Raw genomic sequence first — 19,726 nt, 5'->3', positions numbered from 1 at the left:
TTGAGCCTGCCTTCAAGCACTCAAGCACTGCACTCCAGGTACTAATCATGCAAACGTTTTCTTCATGCCCATTTTGCTTCTTTTACTAAAAAATAATCTATGCTCTCTCATTTAAAATCCTCATGTGTGGGAACCTTTTATTCCCATTTACTCCAAATAGCCTTTCATGATTTTGAACACTTCAGTTAGATCCTGTGAGCCTTCCCTTCTGCAAGAAAACAGTCCCATGTTCTCTAATCTATTTTCAAAACTGACAGCTCTCATACCTGGAACTAATCTCAGAAACCTGTACTTTCTCCAATGCCTTCACATCCTTCCCAGTGTGCGCCATCCAAATACAGAAAGTGATAATAGCTAAGGCTGAATTAGCACCTTACATAAGTTGAACATTAACTACTTTGCTCTCGCTCTCTATGCCCTATTGATAAAGCTCAGAATATTGTATGCTTAATTAACTGTTCTCAACTGTCCTGTTTAATGACTTGTGCACATATATAGCTAGGACCCTCAGATTCTGCACCCCTTTCAAATTGTACTCTATTTTAAATTGCTGCTCTACATTCTACCTGCCAAAATGTATTAACTCACTCTGTTTGCATTGTACAGCTTACGAACCTACTCCAATAACTTGTTTTATGTCCTTTTGAAGTTCCAGACTACGCTCCTCACAGTTTACATAGAATGATATTTGAGAGTTTGGAGAAGACCAGGCTCAGTGCTGTAACAGTATAATAAGAGGGATTCTATCAAGAGAGTTATGGGCAAGATGTGTACAGATTGAAGCAGCATTTAGAAGAATTTATAAAACAAAAGATAGATAAAATATTGTCAAGGAATTGAGAGGTGATGACAGAGGATCTAAAAGACAAGAAAGGGACAACACCTGGAGAAATAGAGCCACTAACAATATTGCTAGGATGGGGATCAGAGGTAAATGTTAGGTTGTCAGTGGTTTAGTGACAATAGGATCGAGTGAGCAGAGGATGGTGCTCATGGATTGGCTTGCGAAGTGGACTGAAGAGAGATAATAGAGAAAAAGAGAAAGACAAAAAAAGATCAGGAGTAGCAGGGAAAACCATTAAAAAATTGGTTTCATCAGTTGGTCTGGCAGAAGAGGAGATATGGCAAATGCAGTTAAATCGGAATATCTTCGTATCAAAGAATTTCATAAGCTTCTTGCACATATTTCCTCCACCCTCATTTCCTTCTACGACAAGTTTAAGGCAACAGTTTGGTCTACAGAAAGCATTTTAAAATTACCACTTTTTTCATTTCCCTGACTAGAACACAGCTTGCAATTGGTTTCATTCTAAGCCACTACCCCCAAACAAACAATAAGAAACAATTTTGAAATGTGTGTGCATTTCATATAGGAATTCTAGGTTTAGAGCATTATAGAAACTTTCCACCCAAACTAAATGGTGGAAGTTACATGGGCACTCTGCCAAATTCCAAACATTACACAAAATTTCCCCTGAACCATAAACCCTTTGCCAATCTTTGGCAGTAAGAAGGTGCACATCTGAAAGCATGTAAATAGTTAATCAATAGTTATCTTGTAAGTAACAAAACAATATGTCTAAGTATAACTACAAAGCATATTTCAAATTGTCATACTCCACTCAACCCCAAAGACATCCCTATTTCTTTGCAAATTCACGTAGGCATGCAATTACCTATTCAACTGGGGAGGCCATAACAACCAAGACCTATTCAACTGCCAGTTCACAAAATGTACGATTGCAGCCTTTAGACAGTGTCAAAAACAAAAAAAAAGCCAGGCACCATTTTTTTTTGTTAATTGTCATTCAAGGACCCTTATATGTTAATAGTTATTAGTTAAGGGAAGACAAAACCGGCTGAGATCTCAAAATGGCATTCCAACATTCATTGCACAAAGAAAGAAAATATATTCAGTGCTTGGATTGAGTTTTCTTTGCATTTCTTTTCAGATGTTGAGGAACAAACTTCTGCCCTTCAAAATTACTCCTTCCTCAGCCTTATCTTTTCCCTCAACTCAATTATACACAAACATACAAATTAAGAGTAGACCACTCAGCATCATTCAACAGGGTTGCAGCTGGTGTAATTGTGTTTTCAACATTACCTCCTCATTTACCCCTCATAACCTTTGACAAGAGAGAATTAATCTGCCAAATAAAAATATTCAGTACCCTACTGCCACAGCACTCTGGAGAGCTCTAAAGATTTTCAATCCTCAAAGCAAATTCCTTCTCATTACTTGTAAACACACTGATGGCAAAGTGTCTTCCATTTAATAAGGCACTGACTGTTGCTTAAACAATATAGAAGCCTGATGAGTCCTATTCTGTACCATGTGCCAAATTGGTAGTGGAAGCATTATTACTCCCAGCTGCCCTTAAAGCAGGAAGGAAACAAAGAAAAAACACAAGACAACACAAACCAGAGAGCAATGATGTCATTATTGAACAAAGACAAAAATCAGACTAACAGCAATTCTTATAGCTTACATTCTGCAGATATTTGTTGACACCATATAACGTTAACACTGGCCATTTGATAGGCCAAATGGCCTCTTCTATAACTTTGGTCAGGCACTGACATGAGAGACAGGAAGGAGAGGAAAATAAGGTGCAAGTGTCACTTGCCAATGACAATACTGTGGGTAGCCACCAAACGAGCCAACTTACGCTCAAAAGAAACAAAGCTGTTGGTCATTCAAGAAGCAATGGTACATTAAAGATACATGTAAATGCGGCTGTGCATCAATCTAGAATATTCTATGCAATGCAACGCAACAAGTTGAACATTCAATTTTGGGGAAGAAAACAGTACCCATGAGACACCTCTATACTCTCAGTCAACTTATTTCTAGGTCTTTCAATACATTACCAAAGTGAGGCAAGTGTTGACTCAAACATGTCACACTAGAATTTCAATTCAGGTCCACAAACAAGTACTACTTCACAACAGACTGAAAAGAAAAATGCAGAAATTATCAACATTACCTGTTGCTATGATTCTTGGAACTGGAGGAGCTGTGCTTGGATTTCTCACGATCCTTGTCTCGATCTTTTGACTTGTGCTCCTTGTGTTTGTGCTCTTTAGGTTTGTGTTTCTCTTCATTTTTACTGGACTTATGGGAATCTGGAAGTATACAGACAAGAAACAATCATCTGGTATCATTTCTTTCCCTTTCTTCTACATCAATGATGTTATCAATCTTGGAACTTCAACACAAATTGAAGATCAGACAAAGAGTGATTTTTATAATTCTCTTACTTTAAAAACATACCATGCTAAACTATGGCGATGCATTTTTGACATTATATATTCTGGCCTTGCCACAATCTAAATAGCTGTCACACCAATATGATTACTGCTCCTCCAAAAGGTATCAGCTTTTGCACAGGCTGTCACACTTTCAGCCGGATTCAGCAGCCATCAGTTTCCTTCTGTGACCATTGTAGCTCATGTATGGAAAGCTGTTAAATCAATACAATTAGTGATTGAAGCCATCGTAAGAATTAAAAAAAGCTTTTTTTTTTACAGATAATAGCAACACAGTCGATGGAATGACAACAAAGGGCAATTATTGAGCTTTTTAACCATGAGAAGAGGCACTCACATGTAAAACACAATTTAATACAGAAAGGATAGATCTAGAAAGAAGCAGAGCAATAAAATAAAAGGAGAAATAAACAATCATTCAAACCAGTAAAGGGCAAGTTTAGGCCGGACATAGGGAAGCTCTTCATGCTCGGATTAGGGAGATTAAAAATTCTTGGAATCAAATTGCTGAAGGGATCTGGGGAATTTTCAAAATAGATAAGCGTAAAAACTAACTGAAATGGTCTTCTTTGTTTGTAGATTCTGGTTTTCAGGTGGTCACCATCTAACGCAGTAGGTTCTTTGCTAGACTGTGCTTGGAGTTATGGAGGAAAGGAAACCGTTAAATTGAGTCCAGGGTTAACTAAAGGCGACATAGTCTAGACACTATACAGAGGACATCAAATTGACTCAGGAAACCTTCTCAACCCAACTTACTATACCTATAGTCAACATCTTGCACAACGTTTACATATCATCCCATTCCAACTGTAAAAACAAGTCTTATTCCCATTGCTCATTGCACTATGGAGAAAAAGGGAGATTGAAACTGGCAAGCACTGAAAGAAAACATCAACTCGCCTTTTATGTATCAAAGCACAGGACTAGGAGGGAAAACTACACAAGTAATTCACACAGCAGATCCAGACCAAATATATTCTCCTGAATTCAGAAACCATTCCTGATTAAATCAATCTTTGCATCACAAGAGAGTGAAATCAGGTCAAATCAAGGTCAGTACCATTTTGTTGCAAGCACACAAAAAGGCTTTATTCAAATAAGGCAGGAATTATGGTCACAAAATAATCTCACCACATGCATTGTGCTCCTCGTTCGTATTTTAAAATTTTACTGTGGCAGTCTTTGCAGTGTGGCACTCGCTTTAAACACAGACTGAAATGAAACTAGTTTTCAAAGTTTGTGAGAAGATTTGTAGCTCGGGTGCTCGTTGTTGTGGTTCTGTTCGCCGAGCTGGGAGTTTTTGTTGCAAACGTTTCGTCCCCTTTCTAGGTGACATCTTCAGTGCTTGGGAGCCTCCTGTGAAGCGCTTCTGTGCTGATTCCTCCGGCATTTATACTGGTTTGAATCTGCCGCTTCCGGTTGTCAGTTGCTGTCCGCTGCAGTGGCCGGTATATAGGGTCTAGGTCGATGTGTCTGTTGATAGAATTTGTGGATGAGTGCCATGCCTCTAGGAATTCCCTGGCTGTTCTGTTTGGCCTGCCCTATAATAGTGGTGTTGTCCCAATCGAATTCGTTTTGTTTGTCATCTGAGTGTATGGCTACTAGGGATAGCTGGTTGTGTCGTTTCGTGGCTAGTTGGTGTTCATGGATGTGGGTTGTTAGCTGTCTTCCTGTTTGTCCTATGTAGTGTTTTGTGCAGTCCTTGCATGGGATTTTGTACACTACGTTGGTTTTGCTCATGCTGGGTATCGGGTCCTTTGTCCTGGTGAGTTGTTGTCTGAGAGTGGCTGTTGGTTTGTGTGCTGTTATGAGTCCTACCAGACAAACCAGACATCCCACTCAGACCCATAGTATCACTACCAGGAACACCATCACACAAACTGGCTAAAGATCTACAACAGAAACTGTAGTAGTACACAACAGACAACAGGACACTGAACCTATTAACAAAGACGGCATATTTAAACTACTGGACCTGTGCCTCACAACACACTTCACATTCAACAACCAGATATACGAACAAATCAATGGAACACCCATGGGCTCACCGATCTCCGGACTTATAGCAGAAGCAGTAATACAAAGGTTAGAAAAAACAGTTTTAACGCAATTACAACCCAAACTCTGGGTTAGATACGTGGACGACACCTTTGTAATCATTAAAAACACAGAAATAGAGAACACACACCGGATCGTCAACGCCACACTCACAGGAATCCGATTCACGAGAGAGGAAGAAAAGGACAACCAGCTCCCATTCCTAGACGTGATGCTACAAAGAACACCGAACGGAGAATTCACCACGAAGGTATACAGAAAAGCCACACACAGACCAAGTCCTGAACTATGAAAGCAACCACCCCAACACACACAAATGAAGTTGCATCAGGACATTATTCAAAAGGGCCACAACACACTGCAGCACACCTGAACTACAAAAAGAGGAAGAAGAACACCTATACAAGGTATTCACCAAAAACGGATACCCGCGCAATTTCATTAACAGATGCCTTAGGGAAAGACAACGAAATGAGGACATGCCACAATCCAAAGGACTGGCCACACTCCCATACATCAGGAGCATTTCTGAACTGACAGCCAGACTGCTGCTACCACTAGGACTCATAACAGCACACAAACCAACAGCCACTCTCAGACAACAACTCACCAGGACAAAGGACCCGATACCCAGCATGAGCAAAACCAACGTAGTGTACAAAATCCCACGCAAGGACTGCACAAAACACTACATAGGACAAACAGGAAGACAGCTAACAACCCGCATCCATGAACACCAACTAGCCACGAAACGACACGACCAGCTAACCCTAGTAGCCATACACTCAGATGACAAACAACACGAATTCGATTGGGACAACACCACTAGTATAGGGTAGGCCAAACAGAACAGCCAGGGAATTCCTAGAGGCATGGCACTCATCCACAAATTCTATCAACAGACACATCGACCTAGACCCTATATACCGGCCACTGCAGCGGACAGCAACTGACAACCAGAAGCGGCAGATTCAAACCAGTATAAATGCCGGAGGAATCAGCACAGAAGCACTTCACAGGAGGCTCCCAAGCACTGAAGATGTCACCTAGAAAGGGGACGAAACGTTTGCAACAAAAACTCCCAGCTCGGCGAACAGAACCACAACAATGAAACTAGTTTGTCTGCTTCCATTAATTTTTTTTTATAAAAGGAATTTAAAGAAAAGCATGATCTACTGGTCAAAGCTTGTAGATTTTCAGGAATAGTCTAGTCATTTATAGCCAGCCCAGATCAAAGTTCCAAATACCCAGAGGATGTAACTGTCACTGCCTAAATGCTGGCCTCATGAGAAAAACTTGCACCAACCTGTGAGAAACTAAGCTGTGTGGTCTGGTCCACCTAACTTTTGGGGCTTTCTGTGCTGGGCCAAGAAATTGGAGGTTGTGGGGGAACAAGAAGAAAAAAAAGTTCTATGATTAAACCTCAACCATTGCAAGTCTTAAGTCATTCGAAAAACTGGACAAAAAAAAAACATAAGGACAAACTAAACAGAATTGATAATGAAAAATTAGCGTCACAAACTTTAGATGGTCTCAAATTTTGCATTTAGTTTTCATTTTTAAATGCAGGAATTAATAAATTGTCAAAACAGGATTTTGCTCAACCACTGCTGGCGTCCACTTATAGAATTCGGCGATACGTGGTAGGAAATGTTTAAGAGATAATCCTTTTAAAGAGAAAGGAGGAAGAAAGAGAGAAACCCTTCAGTCAGAATTGCCAGCAATCACTGTTCATCTAGTCAGAAATGCAACAGAGAAAGGAACAGGGACAGAAATTGAGCATACAATACATAAGTTTGTTCTAGCGTACAATTTTCCACCCAAGAGTTGAAAGAAAAACCAAGGGTAGTGAATGTGTTCCTATACCAGCTCATTTCAACAAAGAGCAAAGATAGGGGTTCACAGCTCTCACTTCCACATACTCCCTTCCACATCCTTGTTTGTTAAAAGGGCCAATTTATTACGCCCTATCTTTCAGTTTTAAAGTTATTAACTCATCATTGGCATAGACAACAGGCTAAATGGCCCACTTTTGTGCTGCAACAGTTTATCATTCTGTAATCTACGTACAAACGAGTGATAAGAACAACCCTGATTTGATGATCCTCAGGTTCTATTCAAAATTCCACACACAGAGATAAGAGAACTCAGTTTGACCAGCTAAAACTGACTACAAATCGCTTTGCTGAGCCCATAAGACATAGGAGTGGAAGGCCATTCAGCCCATCGAGCCCATTCTGCCCATGGCTGATGGGCATTTCAGCTCTACCTGAACACACATTCCCCTTAGCCCTTAAGTCCTTGCAAAATCAAGAGTTAATCAGTCTCTGCCTTGAAGACATTAAACATCCGGGTTTCCACTGCACTCCGTGGCAATGAATTCCACAGGCCCACCACTCACTGGCTGAAGAATGGTCTCTTCCTTTCTGTTCTAAATTGACCCTCTCTAATTTTAAGGTTCCATTAAGAAATACAGAATCATTAAACTACAATCTGATGAAGTACAAATAAATCAAAGATCTAAGCACAGAACTTCACGTTATCTAACCAGTGACTGGACTCCACTTAAAGACAATTCATTCCTCTTCCCCCAAAGACTTGTACTAAATGTGGCAACTCCATGTCTTCAGTTAGGATAATGATGACAATCAAAGCCCCTAACTCAACAAACAAATAAACCAGTTACAAAAGTGGCACCACATCTATCTAGCCAGTCTGTCACAGCAAGGGAAAATGCAATAATGTCCAATTTCGCCTTTCAAAGTGTCTCCAGTGGTTGTTCTTACTTGGCATTTATGTACCTGGGCCTTTATATTTGATAAGCAAAGTGGTGGAATTTCTCCTCAGGATAGTGAATCATTGGAATTCTCCTTAAGTATATTCAAAAGCCAAGAGACAGATTTTTTAAGCATTAAGGGAATCACTGGTTTATAGGAATAAGGGTAGAAAATTGGAGCGGAGTATCATCAGATCAATCATGATCTCAATAAATGGCAGAGCAGACTCAATGGGCTAAATAGACTTCTTCTGCTCCTAGGTCTTATGGTCTTGAAATGCCCAGAACAGGAAGCAAAGCATCCGAAAGTGACTAATCAGGGCAGATAGTGTAGAGGATTACAGAATAAATCATAAATCAAGTTTACCCAGATCACTGAAACTTCAAAGTACATAGAGCAGGCAAGATACACAACCAAACTCCTGAAACAAGAACAGAAAATACTCAACAGTTCATGCACCATCTGTGCTGAGAGAAAGAACTAATGTATGCCCCTCCATAAGTGCTGCCTATCCCGGCGACTATTTCCATCATTTTTTAAATTTCAGATATATAGTAACTACAGAAGTCTGCTTTCAAATCATTAGCCAATCTTTTAGTAAATCAATTCTCCAAGTTGACTCCCAAGTCCATACTGATATATAGACATTTGAAGTAAACCAATGTAATTTCATATTTCTCAAACTTCAAAGAGCGAACTGCTCACTCATTACTATACAAGTTCAAAAATTTCAATCTTATTGACAATCAGAACAATTTAAGTCCTCAAATTTCATAATTTCAGTTTCTTGTCATTTAAAAAAGCACCTAAAAGGTATAAACTATGTAAAAAAAAATCAAGAATTTAGCAGAGGATTCTGCAAAAAGCCATCAGGATCTCATTTCAATGTCAATCACTGCAATTCATCTTTGGTAGTACAGAACTTGAATGTTACCAAAAAAAAGGGACATCTTTCACTCTTCAGCACAATTCACAATCGATACTAAACAAAGGGAAAACAAAGAAAAAGGGATAAGCAATGGCCTATTAGTATTATGAACAGGCTATTAATCCAGAGACACGTGAAATATTCTGGGACCTGGGTTTGTATCCTGCCACAACAGATGGCAGAAGTTGAATTCAATAATAATCTGGAAAAGCGATTCTGATAGCAACCATGAAGTCATTGCTGATTGTCAAAAAAAACTCACCTGATTCACTAATGTCCTTTAGGGAAGGAAATCTGCCATCCCTAACTGGTCTAGCCTACATGTGACTCCAGACACTGCAATAAGGTTGACTCTTAGCTGGCCCCTGGGCAATTAGGGATGGACAATCACTGCTAGCTGCCCTAAGCAGTTATGCCCACATCTCATAAAATGAATAAAAACAAGGGGAGTGCGCTAATTGGTTGGGAAATGCAGTCTGACAGGCAGAGGCTTGGCAGTTAACTGCTGCAGTCCTCAAGGTAACACTTCCACAAATCACAGCATCATTTTCCCAACATTGAGAAGTCAGCCCACACTGTAATGATGCTCCAGCTGGCCCAATAGTCTCACACACCTCCCCTAAATTTAAACATTGCCTCGAGCACTAATCTGAAAATGTGTTGCTGGAAAAGCACAGCAGGTCAGGCAGCATCCAAGGAGCAGGAGAATCGACGTTTCGGGCATGAGGGCTCATGCCCGAAACGTCGATTCTCCTGCTCCTTGGATGCTGCCTGACCTGCTGTGCTTTTCCAGCAATATATTTTCAGCTCTGATCTCCAGCATCTGCAGTCCTCACTTTCTCCTTGAGCACTAATCATCTACTTAATGTCAATAGCTGGAAAACAAACAGATCACATTAGAAGCGAGGGAGAGCAATGCACTGCATCATGTGAAAACTTGATATCAAGCTAGGCTTTAAGACAATTACATTGGCTAGTATTGTTCTCTGTACAGCACCACACCTAGACAATAATATGTAGGTGCATTAACAAACATAATTGTTCATTGCTCTAGTGACGCAAGATATTAGTTATATAGGCTTAACTTAAATACTGATACCAAACCCAACTAGATCAAGCTTGCTACCAATCCAAACTATCAATGAAATTGCACATAAACCTGGATGACAATCCACAAACACAAAACACTGTGCGAAAAAGAGACGAGAATTCTTGAATCTCTAAATATCCAGTGGAACACCCTCAACCCATATGAGCAGAGCTGCCTGCTGTCAAGGCACCAGCAAACAGGAGACCAATAATCTGGTTCCCTGAATTCATTGAGGTATGAATGATGTTGGCCTGCTCTATTCCCAATTACAGTTTGACGCTGCTTCAGCAAGACCACATAAAAAAAGGGCCATCCTTATGGAAAGTACCAATAGCAGAATCAGTGAGTGTAAAGGAAGGATTCTATTTATATTCAAGTCACTCTTCTCTGAAGAAGACTGTCACAAACTGAGCATGTTCACCAAATCAATATGGAAAAAAAACAGCTCAAGCAAGGAAATATAGGAACAAAAGCAAGCCATGTAATCCCTCGAGCATGTCCCATCACTGAATGAGATCATGATTTGTGACCCAGATCCTTTTAAATGTTTGGTTAACAATCTTTCTTAAATATCACTTTGAAAAGTACCAGCTATTTGGAATAAAACTGCTCTTTGCAGAGTAGAATTCCAAATATGTACCAACACCCACTAATTTCACTTTTGGAGAGACTGGCTCAAAATGTTTTGAACTCTGCAATGACCTAGATATCTAGAACGTCTCAATACTCCAAGTGGTAGCTAACCAATGCTATGTAGAGTTGAAGTTGGACTCCTACCCCCTTGTATTCTTATCCTCCAGATCCAAAAAAGGAGATAGTGTTACCTATGCAATAGATTATTTTATGTATTTAAACAGACCCTTTGGTCCAACTCCTCAAAGCCAACCAGATGTCCAAAACTATTCTCGTCCCATATTCCTCTAAATCCTTCCTATTCATATACCCATTCAGATGCCTTTCAAATGTTGTTCTTGTACCAGGTTCCACCACTTCCTCTGGCAGCTGTTTTCATACACCACCCTGTGTGAAACAGTGGCCCCCTAGGTCCCTTTTAAATCTTTCCCCTATCACCTTAAACCTATGCCCTCCAGTTCTGGACTCCTCCACCTGAAGGAAATGACCTTGTCTATTTACTTTATCCATACCGCCTCGTGATTTTATAAAGGTCACCCCTCAGCCTCCGATGCTCAGGGAAAATGTTTGTTCTTTTCACTTTGTTACCAAATCTATTTGGACTATCACCTTTGTAGTGTTTCAGCATCTAACATGTACCCCATTTCATCAGTGGATGACTGCACATTAAATATCAATTTTCCAGAGGAGTTTTACCCATTCACTTTACCAATCTAAAATTTTACATTTTCACCTACACTGCTTAAAAAGTGCTTCCTGTCTTGGGACATTGCAAAATGTAGTCATATAGCTTTGCATCCCATCAGTGAAGTTGCTATGGCAAATAGTTCAGGCCCTAATACAGATCCTTGAAGGTCATATCCTATCAATTAAGAGCACAAGCCCATATCTCTATTTTGGCTGAGCAGAAAGAGACAATCTCCTGTGTCAATATATTGTGCTCAGTTTCACGGGCTTCAACTTTAACGAACATCTCTTATGAGGGACTTTATAAATCAAAACTGTTCTGGAAGCCTGTAGTAGATAATACGCATAGACATTACTCTGTGCATGATTTTCATTACTTCATAGCAGACATGCTACCATCTTTACAGGTGTATTCTAGTTCTTTGATCAGCTGAAAATTTTAAAAAAGGTGTTCATTGACGCTCTGCTTAATTGTAGGTTAGCAATTTCCTGACGTTAGGCCAGCAATTCTATCACCCCCTGAGTTTCCTCTGTGGAATTTACAATAGATGCTCAAGCATTCTTAGGTAATTGACCAACTTCACCAATACAAATAGAGTCACTTAACACCAAATTAAATATTTTTCTTGAAAAAAAATTAAATAATGTTCCGAATTTGATTTCTGCCCTTACACTGGGTTGATTTCACCTGAGCAAAGTAGATTCATCCCATTTCTCAACACAGAATAATTGTCAGTGACCCCTGTTTGGAAACTGTGCATGTGCAAAGACTGTATGTTATTATGATGATTTAGCAGTCCAGGCTTGTGGGGCAAAAACAGCCTCTTCAGGATGGTAGTGGAAGACTATAGCGTCATTGGAATCATGTCAAGATATGACTCACTGATTTAAAAGACAAACTGAATAAACTTTTATGATATGTTAGTTCATTCTTTAGTATGGTTTCCAAGTTGACAACCTGGCAGGAACTGTACCAAAGCCAACACAGTAGATCGCAGCTCTGATCTTTGGCGCTTGCTCAGTTAGCTGGACTGAACCAGAACTACTCCGAATATTATAACCAACATTTATTTTCCCAAGGGCTAAATCTGGACAGACTGCACAGCTTATTATTCAGTGATTCGAATTGAGAGGTTACTCTGGTCAGATCAGTCTTTGCTGTGCACTTCCCAAGAATACAGGCTCATTCATGAAGAATGGCCACTTGAGTGTAAATCCCCATGACCTCACAACTCGACATGAGCCTGCAACTCCATGAAGAAAAAAGCCCTTCAAAATACAGTTAAAGTATTGGAAAAAGTTAGTTGCAGTACATGGTTCTGTTTTCCACCTGTTGAGCACATACACTATCAGTGAGGTGGGCTCCAGGAAAAAGGATCGAGAATGTAGAAGAATAATTTGAAGGTTAACAGATAAAAGAACCACATTTCCTCAGCTTTCACAATGATTTTGGCACTGCAGATTATTGGTCAGTGAACACAACATCACAAAGGAATTCCAGTTAAAACCAGAAAAACGAGTCACCCATGATCGTTGTGGTAAAGAAAGAATGGATGCTGGACAGACTAAATTCATCCCACAGCCAGTGCTCAGTTTGGGAGAAAAGAGGTCAGAGTTTCTGCTTCTGATCTCCCTGATCCGCTCAAACTTGCCCCCAAGAAAAGACTGAATGGGCCTTCCCCTCGTACTAGATTAGATCTTGCCCAAGGTAAATGCCTGAATGGCCACATTTAAATGCTAAAAAGCATCAGAAATATGAAGCCATATTACGAGTTACAGCTTTAACAAGAATATTTGAGAGTAGTCTTGAGCTGGGATGCTAACTCCCAATTTATTAGAGTGATATCCACATTCAGAGAAGCAGCTTCTTAAACTACACCTTGTTCTTAAAATGAAATCTGGAGTAAAATCCAATGCATCACTGAGATACAGTACCCCACTGATCTGCAGAATTAAACCTTGTGTTTCTTTCTGAAAATGTATTCTAGTTTGAATCTTTACTAATATCCTACAACAGAACTCACCAAGAAAAATCTAATAGCACAATTCCACTCTCCGTTCATTTTAAACACATTAAGTGCAGTACAGTTTCTTCAAACTAAACTTAATTCAGAAATACTCCACCTCCTCAAAACCTCATTTCCTTTTGAAGCATTCAATCATGCGTGCTAGCACAGGAGCTTGTCATTTGACAGAATGGCATCAACATGTTGAAACAAATTAAAATGTAGTTGCTATTGGGCAATTTGAATCTTAAAAAGGAAGATGTCATACTCCGATGCACATTTGATAGATCCTTTTATGCTTCAAATATGCAAAACGATAATATAAAATCAGTTGGATTTTGCAGATCATTCTGAATGGCAGGGAATACTTAAAATTTGGGGATTTCTACTAACGTTAAGTTACTTCAAATTACATACAAGTTTTCATTTTTGCATCCTGTATCATCATCTGCAGTTCTAATGAAAGCAAATCTTTCCAAAGAGAAAACTTTTAACTGGATCAATACCTGAAATCATTGCAGTTTTAAGCCTCATTCAGAAAAGATCTACACCCATGTCTGTAGATTAGAGTTGCAAAATGGAACATAAGACCATAAGACATAGGAGTGGAAGTAAGGCCATTCGGCCCATCGAGTCCATTCCGCCATTCAATCATGGCTGATAATTGATCATAAAGTTATTTATGAATTACCTTCCTCCAACCAACCCAGTTATGCCCCTTAAGTCTCACCAGACTTTGGGAAAGATTAGTGCTTTTTAAAAAATATACAATAAACAACTTAAAAGTATGGAATGTTTCTTAAACAATGTCACCACAGAACAATCATGTTTGGTGACATGACAATCACAATCCCAGCACCGATTTCTTTTCAAAAAGATTACGCATATAACCCATATTTTCCTTACAAAAAAAAACACCTTCTAGAAATATCGAAAACCTGAGCCTACGAACAAACCTAAAAGAGAAAAAAATATCATGCAAACCGGTAAAGTCGTCATTTTTAAAAAAACTTGGGGCAGGCAAGAACAGAGAGAGAGGAAAAAATATAACATGCAATGCAAACTTAAAAATAAGAGGGAACCTTGAAAATATTGCAAGTTTTTTTTAAAAAATCTATAAAAATACATCATAATCTTCACGGTGCTGCCGCCATGTGAGTGGAGGCATTGCTACTCCATCAAATATAAAAAAATGCAAACTGCATTTAAAAAAACAAGTTGCACCACCTCTTTTGTTTGCCACCTCAAATCCAGGATTTAAACCTTTATTCCTCCTGCCCTCTGTTTTAACACATTGATTTAAAGCATATTTTTTAAAAAAGGGGAAAGAGAGAGAGAGAGAGTGTGAAGGGTGCCTCGCTCCTACAACATGCACGAAGCAACCGACACACACACACAGAGTCAGGAAAATAAAATGGCGCAGAGACTAAGTCCTAACGGCCGAAAAGCCGGCTTTTCGCTCGCGCTGCCCGCCCGCCCGAAGCCCCCAACGGCCATCGGGCAGCCGCGCGCCAGACTCCGCGGATAGCGGCGGCGCTCGGCGGGGGTCAGGGCTCGCAGGGGAGCGGGTAAGGCGGTTATTTCCGAGGCTGATTTGAACAATAGGGCTTGTGGGCACGTAGACGGGACTTAGTCTCTGGACGCCATGTCTGATCCTCTTGTTCTTCCCTCAGAGAGGGAGAGAGACAGGGAGAGGGGCGACAAACCCTGACAAATTTCAACAAATAATAATAATAATTCACCTCAAAATACTCACCGTTCAAGCGGGAATCCGTATTGAGCTGTGAACACAAGGGGGAAAAAAATCTACGTTAGTACTTTGCTTCCTTTCCAACCAAAAGGGCCATGAACCATCAGACAGATGGAAATTTTACACAAGTTTCAAATCACCAAATTTATGGGTTTTTTTAGGGATGGGGGTTAAAAGGACACAGGATTTCACGATCTGCATGCTCGTTCCACCTACCTGGGTGAGGTGATCAACGCTCATTTTCGAGGATGTCTCTCTCCTGATTATTCTATAGATTTTTTTTGTGTGACTGTGTGTGTGGACTTACTAGAGTTCTATCCACACCAAAGACCTGCCTCAGTTTGAGCTGCTCCAGCCCCCTGTGCAACGTCTAAGTCCCAGTTTCGACGTACTGCGCATGCACTTGGATTCAACTTAGAGGCGAATTTACATTTCAATTGCCTTTCCCTCACAATTGGTGGCTTCAGCTGCACCAAAGCGCTGATTTAAATAGCGCAGACACGCCCCCTTCTTTGCCCACATTCTCCCCAATCCACCCAAGCACTCTCTATGATCAGCCCCCCTGAGTACCTTTCTCTGGGGGCATCAGACTACTTCCTCCCAGTGAGAGAGGGGATAAACTTTTCTCTTGCTTTGCAACTTGTTGGAAAGTTAAGGCAATTCCTCTCAACAGAAGCTGAGCACCCACCCCCCCTCCCCCACATACACACACACCCACCCTTCCTCTCCCACACCCACCTCTAACACAGACTTCACCTAATGAACACACCTCCCCACCCCCCACCCTTTTCAAAAATTCATTGGGCCATCTACTATAGAAAAGTTAACACCACCCACCAAGCCAAATGATGTCATAGTGGTTCCTGCTGATGTCAGGGTTTCACCATGATAGCAGCAGATCAAATTACTCCAGAGCTTTTGCAACAACTTACATTAATTGATGTGGCACCTTTGAATTTGCAAATAGTCCAAATGCACTTTGCAGGGACGTTATCAAGTGGAAGGAATGAACAACAACTTCTGTTTCTGTGGCACCTTTGGGACACAATCCACAAACTTATACAGCAACATTTGTACACCAAGTTAATACCATGCCACTTAATGAGGACAGCTGATCAAAAGCGTAGCCATGTTCCTAAGTTTTAAGGAATGGCTTGGAAGAGGAGAGAAAGAAACAGAGACCATTTGGGAGATTTTTTTTTAGATTAGATTACTTACAGTATGGAAACAGGCCCTTCGGCCCAACAAGTCCACACCCATAAGTGTTTAAAATCTGATTGAAGATTTGTAGCTCGGGTATCCGTTGTTGTGGTTCTGCTCGCCGAGCTGGAAGTTTTTGCTGCAAACGTTTCGTTCCCTGGCTAGGGAACATCATCAGTGCGGTGGGAGCCTCGTGTGAAGCGCTGCTTTGATGTTTCTTCCGGTATTTATATTGGTTTGTTCTTGCCGCTTCCGGGTGTCAGTTTCAGCTGCAGTGATTTGTATCTGGGGTCCAGGTCGATGTGTCTGGACCCCACATACAAATCACTGCAGCTGAAACTGACACCCGGAAGCGGCAAGAACAAACCAATATAAATACCGGAAGAAACATCAAAGCAGCGCTTCACACGAGGCTCCCACTGCACTGATGATGTTCCCTAGCCAGGGAACGAAACGTTTGCAGCAAAAACTTCCAGCTCGGCGAGCAGAACCACAACAAGTCCACACCAACCCGCCGAAGCGCAACCCACCCATACCCCTACTTATATCCCTTACCTAACACTACGGGCAATTTAGCATGGCCAATTCACCTGACCCGCACATCTTTGGACTGTGGGAGGAAACCGGAGCAACCCACACAGACACGGGGAGAACATGCAAGCTCCACACAGTCAGTTGCCTGAGGCGGGAATTGAACCCAGGTCCCTGGCGCTGTGAGGCAGCAGTGCTAACCACTTTGCCACCGTGCCGCCCGATTATTCTATAGACCTTCCAGACCTTCAGTCCTTGACAGACAAACATACTGAAATAACTCCATAGAGGCTGGTACTCTGTCATCAAGTTACCCTTTATTTACATGTGCCTAGTATTTGAAACGTGTCCGGTTTCCTCAGAGCCAGCTGTCAGAGTGAACAGAACCTCTGACATTCCTGATTTGGAGATGCCGGTTTGGACTGGGGTGTACAAAGTTAAAAATCACACAACACCAGGTTATAGTCCAACAGGTTTAAATGGAAGCACACTAGCTTTCGGAGCGACGCTCCTTCATCAGGTGATCATCACAATCACCTGATGAAGGAGCGTCACTCCGAAAGCTAGTGTGCTTCCAATTAAACATGTTGGACTATAACCTGGTGTTGTGTGATTTTTAACTCTGACATTCCTGTTTACATCGGTCAGTCAGGTCTTCCTGATTGGGGCTGTAAACCTGGTCCAATCACTGAATTCATATACTGTGAGGTCCACTGGGCTCACCACATTACAATCATTACATCCCTCCTACTTGAAGTCCAGGATCAAAGACCTGTTCTTTTTCATGTAGCTTCCCCTGGGCTGTTTTCCCACTGGATCCAGTTCCTCTAATTCAGCCTCTGATACAAGTGGCGTGTACCAGATTGTTTCCCTCCAATTGAGCGCAGAGCTTCTTGGAAGAAATTCATCCTCTTCTTCAGGTGGTAAAGGCATCAAAGTTGCAACATCTGCTACGTCCATCAAAGGTGTTTCTTTGGCACTAGATGGAGAGGGAGAACCTACAGGTTCTGACAGCCTTTCCAGTGGTTCTGAGAAGCTGGGTATATTTTGCTTCTGCACCGTTGCAATTTTGTTGCTTTCATGTTATTCAAGTGTTTGTTCAGTACCACCTCACCTACCTGAACTTTGTGTATCATAGGACCTGACCTTGTGTCGACCATTGCCTCTTATCCATGCAGGCAAAAGTGAGGACTGCAGATGCTGGAAACCAGAGTTTAGATCAGAGTGGTGCTGGAAAATCATAACAGGTCAGGCCGCATCCGAGGAGCAGAAAAATCGACGAAGGGCTTTTGCCCGAAACGTCGATTTTCCTGCTCCTCGGATGCCACCTGACCTGCTGTGCTTTTCCAGCACCACTCTGATCTAAACTCTTATCCATGCAGGGCCTTTTCTGTGGATCCTACAATATACTTTGTCCCCAAAGTAAACTGTCTCTCTTGCTTGGTGTCCCTGATGCATTTCACCTCTCCCCAATCCAGGAAGATCAGCTTCAACCTGGTGTGGAGTTTTTTCCACATTTGCAACTCTGCTGGAACTATCCCTGTAGTTGCATGAGGGGTGGTCTGATAATCAAATAAAAACTGGGACAGTTTGGCATCAAGTTAAGCTGTATGCTGTTCTTTAAGGCTACCTTCAAATTTTGGACTGCTCTTTCTCCCAGACCATTGGACAATGGATGTTATGGAGCTAAATGCTGAATGCCATTCCAGTTTAGGAAATACTGATGGAGTCATAGAGTTATACAGCACAGAAATTGAACTTTGGTCAAAACAGTCCATGCCAAACATAATCCCAAACTAAACAAGTCCTACCTGCCTTCGCTTGTCCCTTTCCCTCCAAACATTTTTTTATTCACGTACTTATTGAAATGTTTAAATATTATAACTGTACTCACATCCACAACTTCTTCTGGAAGTTAATTGCACACACAAAGTACTCTCAGTGTAAAAAAATTGTCCTTGTGTCTTTTTAAAATTTTTCTCCTCTCACCTTAAAAATATGCTTCCTAGTCTTGAAATTCCCCATCCTAGGGAAAAGGCACCTGCCATTCACCTTATCTATGCCCCTCATGATTTTATAAACCTCTATAAAGATCATACCTCAAACTCCTACTCCAGTGAAAAAAGTCCCAACCTGTCCAGTCTCTCGCCATAACCCAAACCTTCCGTTCCCGGCAACATCCTAGTAAATCTTTTCTGAACCCTCTCCAGCCAAATAATATCCTTCTTACAGCACAGTTATCAGAACTAGACCCAGTATTTCAGAAGAAGCCTCACTAATATTCTGTACAACCTTAAAATAATGTCCTAACTTCTATACTCAAATGTCTGAGCAATGAAAGCAAGTGTGCTAAATGCCTTTTTAATGATCTTCCCTATATGTGTTGCAAAGTTCAAAGAATTATGTACCTGAACCCCTAAGTCTCTCTGTTCTACAACACTACCCAAGGCCCTACTTCTAACTGTGTAGGTCCTGCCCTTGTTTGTTTTACCAAAATGCAATACCTCACATTTATCCAAATTAAAATCTATCTGCCATTCTTCAGCCAACTGATTCAATTGATCAAGATTTTGTTATAACCTTAGACAACCTTCTTCATTGTCCATTATATCACTGGTTTTGGTGTCATCTACAAACTTACTGACCAAACTCAAATTCCCTATTGGTAAATATTGCCTGTCATTAGTGTTTCTGGGACACCATGTATTACAAAATATGCCCGCAGCTTTCCTTTCATTGTCCCCATGTTTGACGAATGAACTTAATTATGTCCGACCACTTTGAGTGAACATT

The 19,726-nt window shown here is 40.9% G+C and overlaps 1 protein-coding gene across 1 annotated transcript in view; it reads right to left on the bottom strand.

The window, feature by feature from the left end:
• LOC132822983 (DNA topoisomerase 1-like) overlaps positions 1–15,557 on the bottom strand; it is a 69,437-nt gene extending 53,880 nt beyond the window's left edge. The window contains exons 1-3 of the mRNA XM_060836479.1: positions 15,419–15,557; positions 15,209–15,233; positions 2,991–3,129 (exon numbers count right to left, since the gene is read on the bottom strand). Of these exons, the coding sequence (XP_060692462.1) occupies positions 2,991–3,129; positions 15,209–15,233; positions 15,419–15,442 (188 nt within the window). The 5' untranslated portion in view covers positions 15,443–15,557. The remainder of the gene's footprint in view (positions 1–2,990; positions 3,130–15,208; positions 15,234–15,418) is intronic.
• Between the last annotated feature and the right edge of the window lie 4,169 nt (positions 15,558–19,726).

The sequence above is a fragment of the Hemiscyllium ocellatum genome, chromosome 15, assembly GCF_020745735.1.
Source record: "Hemiscyllium ocellatum isolate sHemOce1 chromosome 15, sHemOce1.pat.X.cur, whole genome shotgun sequence".
Classification (NCBI taxonomy): domain Eukaryota; kingdom Metazoa; phylum Chordata; class Chondrichthyes; order Orectolobiformes; family Hemiscylliidae; genus Hemiscyllium; species Hemiscyllium ocellatum.
Note: the sequence above shows the minus strand (reverse complement) of the source record. Positions and strands in the feature narration are given on the sequence as shown.